The 16,388-nt window shown below is 37.3% G+C and overlaps 1 protein-coding gene across 1 annotated transcript in view; it reads right to left on the bottom strand.

The window, feature by feature from the left end:
- CFAP47 (cilia and flagella associated protein 47) overlaps nucleotides 1-16,388 on the bottom strand; it is a 364,054-nt gene that overhangs the window by 280,553 nt on the left and 67,113 nt on the right. The window contains 6 exon segments of the mRNA XM_052795043.1: nucleotides 349-489; nucleotides 1,074-1,167; nucleotides 8,014-8,223; nucleotides 9,042-9,271; nucleotides 11,043-11,176; nucleotides 13,344-13,444. Coding sequence (XP_052651003.1) covers nucleotides 349-489; nucleotides 1,074-1,167; nucleotides 8,014-8,223; nucleotides 9,042-9,271; nucleotides 11,043-11,176; nucleotides 13,344-13,444 — 910 coding nt within the window.

Raw genomic sequence — 16,388 nt, forward strand, 5'->3', positions numbered from 1 at the left:
GTGAAAAGTGCTTCTAACCAGGGTAACAAAAAAGCATGGAAGAGTTTTCTTTATTTGTAAGTAAAGATTTCTGTAACATTTAATCGTACAAAATGCAGACTGTTCTAACATAGCATTTCTTAATTGAAACATATTAACACACTACTAAAGTTTCAGAACTAAGAAAATGAAAATGTTCTCACTCATTCTTTTTCTTCTCTGTTAGAGAGAAATAAAATACTTAAAAGTATTTAGTTTTAAAGAACTGTTTGGAAAAAAAAACTTGAATATACCACAGATCTTGTTCAAAACAAAGTTTTTTGCCATCAGTTCTTCAGAACTTAAGTAGTAAATGTATTTACAATTTACCTTGTATACCTGCAGTAGCACATCTGTCCAAGCTCGTTTGCTCATTGTCTCAAATATGCTGTCCTCCAGAATGAATAGATGCTTGCTGCTAAATACGTCTGAGTTTTTCACATCTCCTTTTTTCAACTCATCTGTGTGACCCTTCAAATAAAGGAATGGGATTTATTTTTGATATTTATTTCAGCAGGTTGGATAGGAAATTCACAAGATGACAATAATGAATCAATGGCATAAATAACTAATAACATCTACTGTAGTGCACTAGTGATCAGCATTAGAACCGTTTACAGTTTCCTGCTATCTCAGGAATAAGCATAATACGGAATTGACAGGAGTTGAAAGCAGCAATCAGGACAGAGAGGCAACACATAGGATATTTTTTTTTAAATGGCAAAACCAGTAGAAAGCAGTAAAATTAATTCTACTTTGAGAAAACATATCTGTTGGAAATTAATCAAAGGTATCAGCAGTATCAGAAGGAATGGAAGAAAAAAAAAAACAGGGGAGAAGGGTGTAAATGTTGGTGTCAGTTTAAAATTCTGTTCAAATCTCATGCATGTGCTTAGATTTATGCAATTTGAAACAGTCACCACAGTAGGAATACTCACGGTCCACAGAGAAGTTCCATTAGTCTTCAAAGGACTGACACTAAGCATGTGGTCTTTGTTACAAAAAGAAGAAAAAAGGAAACAAAATAAACACACACAAAAATAACCCAAACCTACCTTCACTACAGTTTGCGCTTTAATCCATTTCTTATAATCATCAGGTTCAAGCAGAAATTCTGGCATAACATGAGGAAGATATGCTCCTTGGCTTCTGAAATCGTAAAGCAGGAAAAGTTAATAGGTAAGCAAAATAATTCTTTTTAAGAGCAGTCCAAGTTTTTCAACTTGCTTAACCTATGTGTAAGCTCTTCGGAGTTCTGAGTACACTTTGGACTAATGATCCAGTTCTACTAATTGCTCTAGATAGCTTCTATTTATGAAGTTCATGTTCAATTTCTATGCCTACAACTAAATGCTAAAAGCACATACAACTCTGGACAGACTGGCTTCTTTATGAGAAATGGTCCTCTGTAAAGGGTTTATTATAGCACAAAGCATCAAAACACACAATACCCATTTCCATGTGAAAGCCAAAGGACCAGCATAACTAACATTAGTAGAATTAAAACTTGATGATGTTTTTATCTGTCTGCTGATCTGATATTGGAAGTCTCATGGCTGTAAGCAAAGGTATTTCAAAACTCTGTTAATTGTTAAACCAACCTGCCATCTGCTCTCAAGTGACTAATAAATACAATAGGAAAAGTAATTGCAGTAACAAAAGGCAACTTCATTAGACTGGATACCAAAAAAAGCTAACTTCCAAATGAAGAAAGAATATTCTTTGCCTCAAAGGACACATTTTAAACAAATGTTGCTGGAAAGGGGAAAATAATGAAGAATTCTTAAGTTTATTTTTCTCAGGGGAGCAGAAAAGTTTCCTAACTTTTAGGTCAGAAAGATTATCCTAGTGTATCTAGATTTACATTGTTCTCTGGTGTTTTTAATATGGCTAATGTGAATAATGATCAGATGAGCTTTTCTTGTTATATAACCAGTCTCTCATTCAAATGAAGTAATCATACTTTTCCAGTATCATACAGTCCAAATTCAATTTAATTTGTACATTAGAAGTCATACATCGCAGTTTGAAATTAGGATCATGACAACTTATAATTCTGTGGGAAGAGAAGTATTTTGCTGGTAACAGCGCATTTTTTGTCTTCATATTTTACATAGTGGCATTATCTTCTCATATTATTGAAATTTCATGTTTCATACAATTATCTAGCATGTTTTTTAAAAGACAGATATTTTAATCAAGGACCCAAAAGAGCATCAAATTAGTAGTCTGGTTCTAAAACTTACCATGTCTGAAATTCCCATTTTCCATTCAGTCATAGACTCTGTCCCATGAAATCCCTCTAAAACTTCAGTTCTTCCCAAATGATAAAAGGAAGCTATACAACATTCATCTTTGCAGGTGTCCTATCTTTCTTTCAATGTTTTTATTTGGTAGATATATGGGAATAGGTGTAACCTACAATTTTCATCTTCAGAAAATCTATATAACAACATTACGTGTCATCATAGCAATGATGGGTTCTATATAACTGAATGCTTTCATAATTGGCTGCATTTTGTTATTGAGGAACACTGTCTTAAGTTCCTCCTCATTAAGGTCAATATTTAACATGATGCCAGCTCTCCAACATCAGTATTTTCACACTGTTAAGATGTTTTTCCTCAAGACACACAGCTTGGAACAAATTAGTTGTATTGTAAAATACCAAAACTTTTCCTTTACTACTGTGCTAATGTACCAAGGAAACCTTTTGAGGGACAGAGAATAAAACTGATACTTGGAATGTTGCTTGAAACAGCGAACAACATCCACCTGCTTTAGCAAATGGAAAATTTGAATGATGAATTATGCTTTATTTCAACCATGCTGACCAGAAAGTACTGGTTGGGGGAAGAAAGCCAAGAAATGTATGTTTCTAATCTCAGAGTGTCCTCCTGGGTTTCAGGAGGGAATTTGCACTTTCCACAAATCACAATGAACATACAGGGATAGCAGATCACGGATTAATTACTCATATCTAGGCTGGCTCTAGATGTCCTACCATCACTACATACAGTCATGCCAGCAGCACAGATATCAGACATTTTTGTACTATGATCTATAAATATTCTTAAATAACAACCTGTGAAGAAATGCAAATATTCTAGGTGATCCTAAAATGCACAAATAGGAAAAGAATATACATAAAACAAGAACAATGAAGAAATCTGATGGGATTCACACAAACTAGAAGAAGCAGAAACTAACAGGATGTGGTAACGCTAAGCACATACTGAGCATCAATTTAATCATCTACCATCAAACACATATAAGCACAGGAGTCCAGCTAGAACTGCTTTTCTATGGCAACTTGTACCATTTTTCTAGGGTTGTTATGGATTACTACTTCATTTCCAATCATCAGACCTTGTCAATCATCAATCATCGATGTATCTGTGTCCAGAGGCACTGAACTTAGCTTTGACCAATTGGCTGCTGCTCCAATTCTGCTCTGAATATGTCAGAGAGTTGACAAAGGCTTTTATTAAAATTTATCTATTAAATAGCTTTCCAAATTGCCCAAGAAACTACCTTAGAAACACTTAAGTATTTCTTTCCAATTACTGTTATGCTTAGCAAAAAGGGTTGGGATTCATTTACCCCAAAACTCATCATCATTTTAAATTATGCAACATCATGTATGCTAGTTTCAAGACACCTAGATTCCCTGGAAAATTTCAATGGGAAGACTGGACATAAGAGCCATCAGGCTCCACCAGGAGAAAATTTTGACCCTATCTAGGAGTGCTCCAAAAGCATCCCATGAAAACTCTAAGGAAACTTCTGTGAATGAATATTTTGATGGAAGTTCCTGAACAGACTTTGTTTTGGGTAACTTCAAGCATAAGGTATGCAAAAGTACAGAAACCTGACTGTCTCCTTGCCAGAAGCTGGCAGAATATAAACAAAATAAGGTATTTTGGAAGACCTTTCTGGTACAAACTTAATTTAAGCAGATTAATGACATTCTTTCATTTCTTCACCTATATATTGAAGAAATATTTCCACTTGCATTGTTCATTTTCAGTGTTATGAATAAATGTTTTTATTTGCATTTTACAATAAACAAACTTGAGATAAATAATGTATAGAGACATTCCCTCTCTCTCTCAGGTGCAATGACTCAGTAAACTGGGTCATATTAAAAAGTATACTGCCAGCTTCACAGCATATGCACCACTCTATCCAAATTCAAAAAGTGCTAAGAATTTACCTTGTCTGCCCAAGCCACTTGACACAATCAGGGTGAAAAAGTGTTTCCCAGAGCTGGTAACAACCAAGAAGGCTTTCTGGTATACTCAAAGATATTGGGTGGCAGACTCAAACTTGGAGGATGACTGATGGTAGGCATCACTGTCATCCAATGAGAAATTATTTTGGTTCCTTCATACTGACCTCATCCATGAAACGATTAGTTCCAGAAGAGATATTAAAACATTTGAAGCTAGAGAGAAAAAATACTAGTCCTAAAAGACCAAAATTAAAGTCTAGATTAATTTAAGTTTGGGCTGTATGAAGGGTGAAAGGCTCTGAAAGGCACATCAGCTCCACCCTTGACAAGTTTAGACACTTGTGGCTCTCTTGATAGGAACTGAGCGGAATCAATCCAGCTGCCCATACAAGGATTAATGAAACTTAACTGTTAACAAGGGTAATGGTTCAAAAGAGGAAGCATGTCTTCATGTTATTCTTGACTGCTCTCCTAGGAGTTGTGCAGAGAATTAGCTTAACATTAGACCTAAGGCAGTGGCAACAGAAAGGATTTTCCTTGGGTTGAAAACAAAGAAGTTTTTTGACACTGCCCAACAGAAAAATATCAATATACTGATTAAATAAATAAGAAAATCTCTTGACTCTACTTAGACAACCATTCAGCAGCATATCGTCATATCATACTGGGTTCAGTTTTGCATCCCTCACTACAAGAAAAATATTGAGGGGCTGGAGTGTGTCCAAAGAAGGGCAGTGAAGCTGGTGAAGGGTCTAGAGCACAAGTCCTGAAAGGAGGTTGTAGCAAGGTGGGTGTTGGTCTCTTCCAAGTAACAAGCAATACAACAAGACAAAACGGCCTCAAGTTGTGTCTGGGGAGGTTTAGATCAGATATTAGGAAAAATTTCTTCACCAAAAGGGTTGTCAAGCATTGGAACAGGCTGCCCAGGGAAGTGGTGGAGTCACCATCCCTGGAAGTATTTAAAAGACGTGTAGATGTGGTGCTTAGGGACGCAGTTTAGTGGTGGGCTTGGCAGCGTGTCCTGGTTTCAGCTGGGATAGAGTTAACTGTCTTCCTAGTAGCTGGTACAGTGCTATGTTTTGAGTTCAGAGAGAAGAATGTTGATAACACTGATGTTTTCAGTTGTTGCTCAGTAGTGTTTAGACTAATGTCAAGGATTTTTCAGCTTCTCATGCCCAGCCAGTGAGAAAGCTGGAGGGGCACAAGAAGTTGGCACAGGACACAGCCAGGGCACCTGACCCAAACTGGCCAATGGTGTATTCCATACCATGGGACGTCCCATCCAGTATAGGAACGGGGAAGTGGGGGGCAGGGATTCGCCGCTCGGGGACTGGCTGGGTGTCGGTCGGCGGGTGGTGAGCAATTGCACTGCGCATCATTTGTACATTCCAATCCTTTCATTATTGCTGTTGTCATTTTATGAGTGTTATCATTATCATTATTAGTTTCTTCTTTTCTGTTCTATTAAACCGTTCTTATCTCAACCCACGGGTTTTGCTTCTTTCCCCAATTTTCTCCCCCATCCCACTGGGTGGGGGGGAGTGAGTGAGCAGCTGCGTGGTGTTTAGTTGCTGGCTAGGTTTACAGTTGGACTCGATGACCTTAAAGGTCTTTTCCAATTTAAACAATTCTGTGATTCTTCATTGCCACATACTCAAAATATCTTGCTCTCTGGAAGGACACAACACTCAGCAGGGTGGTATTAGTGAGAGTTTACAATTGATAAGATGGTGTACTGGGTTTGCATGCCAAGGTTTTGGTAGTAGGGAGGGCTATAAGGGTGGATTCTGTGAGAAGCTGCTAGAAGCTTCCCCTATGTCCAACAGAGCCAATGCCAGCCAGCTCCAAGATGGACCCGTCGCTGGCCAAGGCTGAGCCCATCGGTGACAGTGGTAGCGCCTCTGGGATAACATATTTAAGAAGGGGGGGGGAAATTGTGCAACTGCAGCCGGAGAGAGAAGTGAAGATATGTGAGAGAAACAGCCCTGCAGACATCCAGGTCAGGAAAGAAGAGAGAGAGGAGCCCATGCTGGAGCAGGTTTTCTGGCAGGACTTGTGACCTCGCAGGGGACCCACACTGGAGCACTCTGTTCGTGAAGGACTGCAGCCCATGGGAAGGACCCACATTGGAGAAGTTTGGGGAGGACTGTCTCCCGTGGGAGGGACCCCATGTTGAAGCGGAGGAAGAGTGTGAGTAGTCCTCCCCCTGAGGAGGAAAGTGCAGCAGAGACAGTGTGTGATGAACTGACCGCAACCCCCATTCCCCGTCCCCCTGTGCCACTGAGGGGGGAGGACTTAGACAAATTGGGAGTAAAGTTGAGCCCAGGAAGGGGGGGGGGGGGGGGGGGGGAATGTTTTAAAATTTAGTTTTTATTTCTCATTACCCTACTCTGATTTGATTGGTAATAAATGAAACTAATTCCCCCAAGTCGAGTCTGTTTTGCCCATGATGGTAATTAGTGAGTGACCAGTCCCTGTCCTTATCTTGACCCACGAGCCTTTCATTATATTTTCTCTCCCCTGTCCAGCTGAGGAGGGAAGAGAGATAGAGCAGCTTTGGTGGGCACCTGGCATCCAGCCAAGGTCAACCCACCACAGATGGCAAGACATTCATCAGCAGTCCACTGCCTAATGACTCTAGCCTTTAAGGTATGATGGGAAAATACAACGGGATGTATCCATCGATTCCTTTTTTTAGTATCAGAATGGATGCTGAAGTTTTGAAAACAACAGGAATCCGTAAGCATTATTCTTCATTACTGAAGGCAAAGATATTGTTCTGCCACTGCTGCAATGGCTCCTCCAAATCATCTGCCACAATATTATCTATGATGCACAGAAGAATGCTACTCTGCCTGTTTTTTAATAAAAATGACATGGATGAAAGTTGCAAATAAAAGTCCAGTGTTGTTGGAGCAGTGTGCATTGGTCTCATTATGAATTCAAATACAACTATATCACTGTCCACTATTCTTAAATAGAAAGCTTGTATTTAGAACAGTATGTAAATAACAGTTTTAAACGGCTTTACAGCCTCTTGAATACTAGGTGAGGATGCTGAAAAGAAGCAGAGATGCTGTCTTTCAGGGCTTCTGATGATCTCGAAGGATCTCATGACATTAGACTTTCTCTAAAGTTAATTTTCTTCTCTCTTTCACAGCAGCAACAGCCAAGAAGGATGAAGAAGAATTTATTAACCTTTTTTGATTTGCACCATCTTTGACAGTTGTTCCATATTATATGACAAGATAAGATTATCAATGAAGGTAGCTAATAGCTAAATCTGTTCAGCAACAGGAATAGTGCTTCTATTTCTTGGCACATTATTAGTATAAAAGACCTACAGATTACAAAGTAAATCTACAAAATTTTTGCAAAAGCCAGTAATTACAGGACAAAGAGCATCAGTGAATGGTAAGATCATTAATGGCAAACCTGATCTGGCTATCTACTGAGCCTGTCTAAGGAATGAGGTTGAGTCGTCATCTTTCATAATTAAGGGAGCAGAGTTCCTGTGGAATCCCTGTGTTGGATATAGCCCTACCAAAGGACACCTCAATTAGTGTAAACTGCAGAGCATAAACTTGATAAAAATTAATTAAAGTTTATAATACATAAATCTTAGATCTCAATAGTTATAGTATAAAGGAAACCCTAAAGCTACTGTATATTGTTCAGCTGGAATTACGTTTGAACTATGCTAATAAAAAAAGTGGAAAGAAAAGATACATGCATGCATATTTTATCATACAGGTACTTACTTAAGGAAAGCAAGCAATGCAGAATGCTGCCGGTGGAGCTGTAACATTCGTTCAACTGGATCAAGGGGCAACGATTGGCTCGATGTAACACCTGGTAACAACTGTCCACTCAGATGGAATAACATGTCATAAACAGTCTTAGTATCTTTGCCAAGGTTTTGTTTAAAAACCTTTTCTCGCGAAGAGGTCATCTGGACTTTGCACACATCACTAAGAGAAAAAAGCTTCTGATATTATTCTTTTAAATGCACAAAATAAGCTAACATTATATATATCACGATGATAAATTTAATAAACCATGAAGTAAAAACAGCAGCAAGAAGGTTGAAAAGTATAGCGCACTCTGTTTTTTACAGAACTTTCATAATAATGTAAGAATTTCAAACTGCATGGAATATTTAATAAGTATATGTGAAAGATTTCATAAATAAATTTGTGTTTGTCACTGCTTTCTGCCAAACATAACTCTGATTTCTATCATGTTAATAAATGCCTATGTGTTTGTGTCCCAGGAGACTGGCTGCTTCATTATTTAGTAGCAAGCTAGATAAGATCAACTAAGTGATGCCACTAAGACTGATCTATTTCCAGGGTGTTTGCAAGACTGTTGATTATGAAATTTGCTTTCCCATCTGTTTCTTGATCTTCACAGTATGTGGGGGGGAAGAAAGAAATATTGTTAAAACACTTATTTATGCCACCAAAGAATGAAAAATTGCTAGAACTGTGTTCATTCTGGGAGGAGAATCAATTTTAGTTAAGAGGGTGACATATAGGTTGAACTGCATATTTAACATACACTGCATTATGATACATCAGAGCATCACAGTTGGAAACATATTTTAGAAAATGAAAAATAACACCTGAATGGCATTTTCATATAAACAGCACATAGATGCTACAATTTTAATATGCAACTGTGCATTAGAGTGTGTTTATATTCCTCAGATTATATCCAAAACATTTTAGTATATATGTTAACTTTTTATTAGGCAGATATAAGTTAGCTGTAAGCAGATATGAATTACCGTCTTAGTGAATATGGTATTGAAATAGGATTTTGTCCCTTAGACCAACCGAAGAGAGTGAACCAATTCTTAACAGCAGTTAGGGTTTTCTGAAAGAAGATGTACTCCTCTTTATCTTCATCAGGAAAAAATGATAATTCAAATTTATTTTCTCTCCCATCACTTTGACTGTCAGCTTCACTCTCCTCACTCATGTTTTCATCACTCTCACTTTCAAAAGTAGTATCCGACTCTGAATGATACACACAAAAAAAATAAATCCAGAAACATTCCTTATTTCCCTATTTCTGTCTAGTACAAAAACAGTTATTTTTTTTTTAACATACAATTGTTTTCTGAAAACAAAAACCAGACAATGAATTATCAACTTATTTCAGGAGTAAACAATTTAAGTGATGTGCACATCTTGGGAATAAAACAAATTATATTTTTGGTATCTAATTTCACTTAAAGAAAAAATTATTACCCAATCGGAAAAAATAAATTCAGGCATGGCTTACAAAAACACAGACAGCAATCTTAAAGAAACAGTCTTACATACAGTTGCAGTAGGTATAGCTTTACCAGCTAGTCAATACTAGTTCACCACCTCAATCACATAGCATGGCTCAGTAACTGACTTGTGTTCAAACAGTTTATCACGTATTGCATAACTAAGCCTACATCCTGACCTATAAGCCTTTGGACTTTTCTTCCCTCTGTCAGGCCTTCTGTCTCATAAATTCTGACCTGGTCAAAACTTAGATTATGTATTTGAACAACTACTAGTTGTGAACAACATCAACAACAATATTATCACACAAAAGATAACTAAGAAAACAAACACTTTTCTTCATAGGACAAATAACTTAGATGATTCCATCCTTGAAGGTGTATTTTAATACCACTGTTGCAGCTGTAGTGTTTCATTAAGTGATGCAAAAAATAAAAATAATACCTTAGTGAATAAAACAAAAAAAATCTTGTTAGGATTTAAGAAGGAAAAACAATACAATATAGAGAAAAGAGACTCATCCTTTATGAGATCATGATGCAGTCAGATCTGAGTTTGTGCAGTTCTGCCAGCTGACAAGATTACTTTCCCCATCTTGTCACTGCCACCTTTGCCAGAGGTTATTGCCTTTTCAGATCTGAAACTGAGTTGCTCTTTTGAACTCTTCTTACATCATTCCATTAAAAATGAATCATGTTGGTAAAGAGCTACTATTTAATCTGTTTAACTACCCTTATTTGTCTTGGCAGTACCTTAGAGAATGATCACACGAACATCAGCAGATCTGCAAGAGTGGAATCCTAACAGTGATAAAACAGCAGCAGTAACTTCTGCTGTTCTAACTTCCTAGTTAGAAAACTATCAGCTGAAAGAAGAGAGATGTCAACAGCCTCAGATACTAGTCACCTGACAACTTTATAGAAGATCTAATACTCTTAGTTCTTATGGAACAGCACCTTAACTGAGCCCCACTGACAATGGTTGTTTTTATACAGTACTTCATATATGCAATAAAAATGTCAAAGTCTAACCTGAGTGTACAGGTAGACCTTTTCAGAATATAGCATACTAACAGAGCATATATGGTTGGTTAGTTCATGACTACAGAAACAATGCCCTTCTTAGCAACTAATCTCTTAGGTTTGTTCAGTAGTTATTTTTCTGCTGGCTCCTCCATGGACATGTTATTGCAAATAGGACCTTGACATTTTTTGGTTTTGTTTTTGGTGGGGGTTTTGGGGGTTTGGTTTGTGGGGTTTTTTTTTTAATAGTTTGACTGATTTCCCTTCCACTTAGTCTGCTAAAAGGAAGGAGAGTTTTTTCTGCTTCTATACTCTAAGCCAGGTTTCCCATGGTGTCACAGGAGAGGACAGCCTCCCCAATATTCATTGATCATATGTGCAGAAGCATTTCAGGCAAAGCTTACAAATGTAAAACATACCTCAGTATAAAGCAGTAAGTGGGAAGCAGTTGTGAGAGCTCAAAGTGTTTAAAGTGAACAGCTGCACTATACCTGATTGAGAATCTTCATAGGTTGAGTCAGTGGTTTCACCAAAGGAACTTGAGGAAATACTGTGGGAAAGTGATTGTGGAGTGCAACATGGATGCAGAACAACTTCTCCGCTACTGCAGTCTTTACTGTCTATAAAACGAGATTACAAGCTGCAGTTGAAAAAACATATTTTATTGTCTGTGCTCTAACAGTTTATAAATGGATATCTGCTTCTATATTTTTCTATTTCGTGCTTCAATTAATCAAGTAAAAGTTCTCATTTGACTCACAATGAAAATCTCACTTTGGTCATTAGACCAGGGACAAAAAAAAAAATAGAAGAAAAATTACCCGCATATTTTTTTCCATTAACTGTATGTTTTACAGGATGGGTCTTCACACTTTCTGAAAAGCACCTATACGAACAGCTCTAATTCAAGAATTCTAAGTGATGAACAAAATATTCTTAAGGAATTTTTGATCACAGCTCCGTAATGAGTCTTACCATACCATTATCAAGCTCTTTCAGACTCAACAACACATATTTTACAAACCAAACTCAAAAGTATGCTTTATCAATCCATCAGTTCTGCCAGAACATATGTTCTGACATTCTCATTTTGGCCTATGATAGGATTAGAGGACCTCTGCCAGCTATCAGTAATGTCAGTCTGCAGAACAAGAGTAGAAGAGGAATTCAGTGTAGTTTCTAAAGAAGTAAACACACCAGTAAGAAGGAAGAACTCTGTGTGACTTTCTTAAATTTTTGATTGCTGGCACTGTTATTTGTATGGTTTGGAGCAAATAACACAAAAGCATGGTGTCAGGTAAGTGGAAGCAAAGCCTTCCCTGAATAGCTTTCAAAGCCACTGTGTTGTATAGATGTGGCTTGTTCACATTAAGCAGCATTCCACACCAAAGTAGTCTATACAAAACCACATAAAATAGACTCAAGGAATTTAGCAGTAATGACTTGCTTCAAAACTGGTACAAACTGATAGTGTAAACAAACCAATAAGCAATCAGTACAGGACAGAACTATCCCATTATCAATGGGAGATCAGTTCTTATAAAACCATCACTCTATTTCTGGCTTAAACCTCAAGGGAAACCTACAAAGCATCTTCAAAAGAGAAGCTTGCAAAGATGATCTATTGGTCACCAAAAAAAAAAAAACCACCAAACCCACCACACATTTACAAGAGAGAATACTTTTCCCCCTTTCCTATCTTCATTTAACTGTGCTATGATCCATGAATGATATGGTATCTATACCTACCTTCTATGTGAATAAATAAATAAATAAATAAATGACCTGTCTTCTTGCTAATCCCTTTCTCAGCTTCACAAGTACCAACTCTCTTTTCTCTTAGATAGTCCAAGTAACATACTTAAGTTAATGTCATCTTAGAATTCACAGTCTTCAAAGCTAAATCTATTTCAGACCTAAGGAATTACTTGCTTACTTGAAAAACTTGTTTATTTCATCAAAATATATCAGATCCCCAAAACTATAAAAAATATAGTAATTTACCCTGCTTTGAGCAGGAGGTTGGACTAGATGATCCCCAGAGAGCCCTTCCAACCTGAATTATACAATGATCCTAATCTCTTCCCATAAGCACAGCTACATATAAAGAGATTACAGATCATTGAGGTAGGTAGAAAGTGGGGGGGCAGGAGGCAGGCAGAGATGGGGCCAAGGGCAGGGGGACACAGGGAGAGATGTAGAGACAGAGAGGCAAGCAGAGAGACACACTGCAGATAAAAATATTTCTAGTCTCTGATTGCAGGCTTTTATTAGGGCTTAAAATATGGCTATGCTCTTCAGCCTTCAAGGATAGTAATTAAAAAAACCTAAAAATTATTCCCAACAGGCAAATAATGTTCACATTATATCATAACATCATATGGCTTTCTTCTCTTTTGCTTTCTTCAAAACATAACCAACTGTTGTCCTAGGAATTATTGATGATCACTCTCTATCAATATAATTTAAATTATGTTAATTTATTCTCTATTGTTTGAGCTGTTTTCTCTACTCATAGTTTAAAAAACTTCACAAAACATTCTGTAAGATTTAGGCTTATCCAATATTTTTCAATAAACATTACCTAATCATTTATGTATGTTTTCCCCATTTTCAACAAGAAAACAGAAGCTATTAAACTGTTTTAAAAATTCAATTGCAGTATCCCCTTGTAATTAATGAGAAAAAATACTACCTTGATGATAACATCCCTGTTATCACACTGAAAACATTGATAACACTACTGGACATAATATGATTTTAAGAGGTAGAATGTTGACTGCTTACTGCTTCTCAAGATAATTTGTTGATCAGAGCGGTGAAATGCCAAATATGGGTATAAAGTTAGAAGACAATTCTCTGCTGTTGCAGCAACTTGAATTGAGAACCTGTTCGAAACAAAAGTGATAGTTTTCTGTTTAGCCATGGTAATCAAGGTATTTCAGCACAAGAATAAAAGACAGAATGAAAGTGTCTGGACAACTTCTTTTCTCTTCTATTCTGGTTCAATAGGAGAGTACACAGATGGGACTGCACATGCCAAAATGGTGAAGTTCAGTATATTTCTACTTCATAGTTTTACTATGAGCATGGATGTATCATTAATCTGAAAGTCTAAGAGTTAGCAGAGATTTCATGAAATAAATGAACTCTGTCTCTCTGAAAAGAAAAAACAATTAAAATTACAGCTGACATTTGTAAGTGTCCTAAAGGAGACTGCTAACTTGCTAAATATATCCTATAACTTTTGACAGGGGAAGTTTTCTTGAAAAGCAGCTTCTGTTTTGATTTAACATTTATTCTACAAGACTTTACAAAAATCTCAAAATAAATATTTATAAATAAATAGAGTCAATTTAAAAACAATGAGATATTGACTGCAACTGCTAGAATATAATAGAAATTGATGTACATGCTCCAATGTTCACTAGACTGTCTGTACCAGCCATATTAATGTGTAGCAATCCACCTTTTAACCCTTTTTTTGTACTTCACCTCAATCTCTCGGGGTGCAGTCAACAAGCGAATTATTGCCATCAATGGATCCCTGTTAGCCATCTGTATGTATGTTCTTAGCTTACTGCAACTGACACGTAATTCAACTGACCTTAGTCCTATGTTATTACACAGCTGGTTTTTTACACCATATTAATTTATTAACTAACATTAATATTAATTAACTATTTTGACTATGCTGTCAAAAATACAAAGAAAAATGTATTTTAATAATTCAAACAGCGTGCTGATATCCATCTTGCTTTAGTATATTAAGAATTATGCATATTGAATATATACCTTGCACAGAATAAAAAAAAATATTTTCTGTTTTCTTTAAATTACATATTGAAGGATAAATTACAGTATAATGTAAATTTAGATTAATATTAAAAGATATCACAAGACCTTTCAGATTAATTTATAATATGACATAATTAGCTTCTACTGCTTTGTTATAGAGTAATATAATCAAAGAAAACAGAAATATTTTAAAAGTACCAGAAAGTACCTTTCTTTCCTCTTTCATACTTCCCTCTCTAAACACAAAATTCTTAGATACTGCTTTCAGAGGAACTTGATTAAATAAGGCTCCAACAAAATCCATAGCCAGCTTTCTTATTTGTAAATATTCACATCTGGATTCCAATTTCATAGCTAACAGTTATTTAAATAGATAATCAAGCTCTGCAATATTTTGGTTTGCTCTTAGGACGCGTCAATCCTATTGGAACTTGGCTGGGAGCGGGGCAAGGGCCTTGGCCAGTTTCACCTTGTAGCATAGTATTTCTTTTAGCTCACTTCATGCTTTCAGCTTTTATTCAGCAAAAATCTCAGCAGCAGGACATCAGCATGACAGATGGCTATGAGAGGATTATCTACATCTATCTATGTGTACAAAATGTACCTTTGTACCTGCCCAAACCAGGTGTCAGAGCATAATATTTTTTTCTACCTTTACCAAGCCATTTGAAGACACACAGGATCAATAACTAAACAGAGAAAAGTTTGCCAACTTCCAACTTGTGACTTTACTGTCATAAATGACAATTCTCAATACTTTGCAGGCATACGTTAGGTTAACTTCAGACAACAGAACTGGTGGCAGGGTGGAAGCAAGCTGTATGAAGGTTAATGAAAGACATAGCTCTCAAGTTATATGCAAGTAACTCAGATGTCTGTATTATTGGACTAGGTCAACTTTCTGATGTCTCAGTTTGAGGTGAGCACCTCAGCCATCTCCATCCTCAATGCTGATTTGAGATTTGGGCATATGCCAAATCTTCATTCATGCTCCTATTTGTACAGCAATGAAACACAGAAAGGTGTGCTCAAGAACAACTGCACTACATCTTAACTAATTACCCAAATTCAGTGAGTGATACTACTCAAAGCAACCTACTGCACCATCTAGAATATAAAGAACAGCCATCGCTACAGAACATCTGTGTACAAATAAATGCCTCAGACCTCACAGTGCTGCTGCAAGAGAAGCTCCTCCCCGTTCCATGCTGTTAACAATCCAACAAGGACATGCCTCCTTGGCTGCTGTGGTATGATAGTAAGAGAAATGAATACACCCAGCCAATAGCAAACGCAATGCAAATACATTCTTAACTGAGAAAGTTAGAAGTTTCAGAGTATTCATAAGGTGAAAAAAAGATCGGACAATGAAGCACCTGTGCTGGCTGAACACAAGCTGTGAAGCAACACCAGGAAACTGCAAGTGATAGTCGGGAGTAAATCCCTGCTGCGGGGCACAGAGAACCTCATTTGCCAACCTGACCCTTCATCTAGGGAGGTTTGCTGCTTGCCTGGGGCTTTAATCCAGGATGCTGTTGAGAGATTGATGCAGCTTGTCCGACCGTTGGCCCTGCTACTCTTCCACATAAGCACCAGTGAAGTTGATGGGGAGACCTGGAACATATCAGGCATGACTGCACAGCTTTGGGGGCAAAGATCAAGGGAATGGGGCTCAGGTGGTCTTCTCTTCAATCATGCTGGTGAAAGAAAAGAGCTTGAGAATCAGTGGATGGATCCTGCAAGTCAACAACTGATTCTGCAGCTGATATTGACAGCAAGGATTTAGCTCCTGTGACCACGGGTCTACCATGGCTGTGATGACCACGAGATGGAGTTCAGGATTCCAAAAGGAGGAAAAAAGCAAAAAGCCATATCACAACCCTGGAATTCAGAAGAGAAGACTTTGTCCAGCAAAAAGCCACAAGGATCAAGAAGGGACTGAAGAACCTGCCATATGCAGAGAGACTGAGTTGTAAGTGTTCAGCCTGAAGAAGAGAAGGCACAGGGGTAATCTTATCTATGTGTATAAATATC

Source organism: Harpia harpyja, chromosome 8 (assembly GCF_026419915.1).
Source record: "Harpia harpyja isolate bHarHar1 chromosome 8, bHarHar1 primary haplotype, whole genome shotgun sequence".
Taxonomy (NCBI): Eukaryota; Metazoa; Chordata; class Aves; order Accipitriformes; family Accipitridae; genus Harpia; species Harpia harpyja.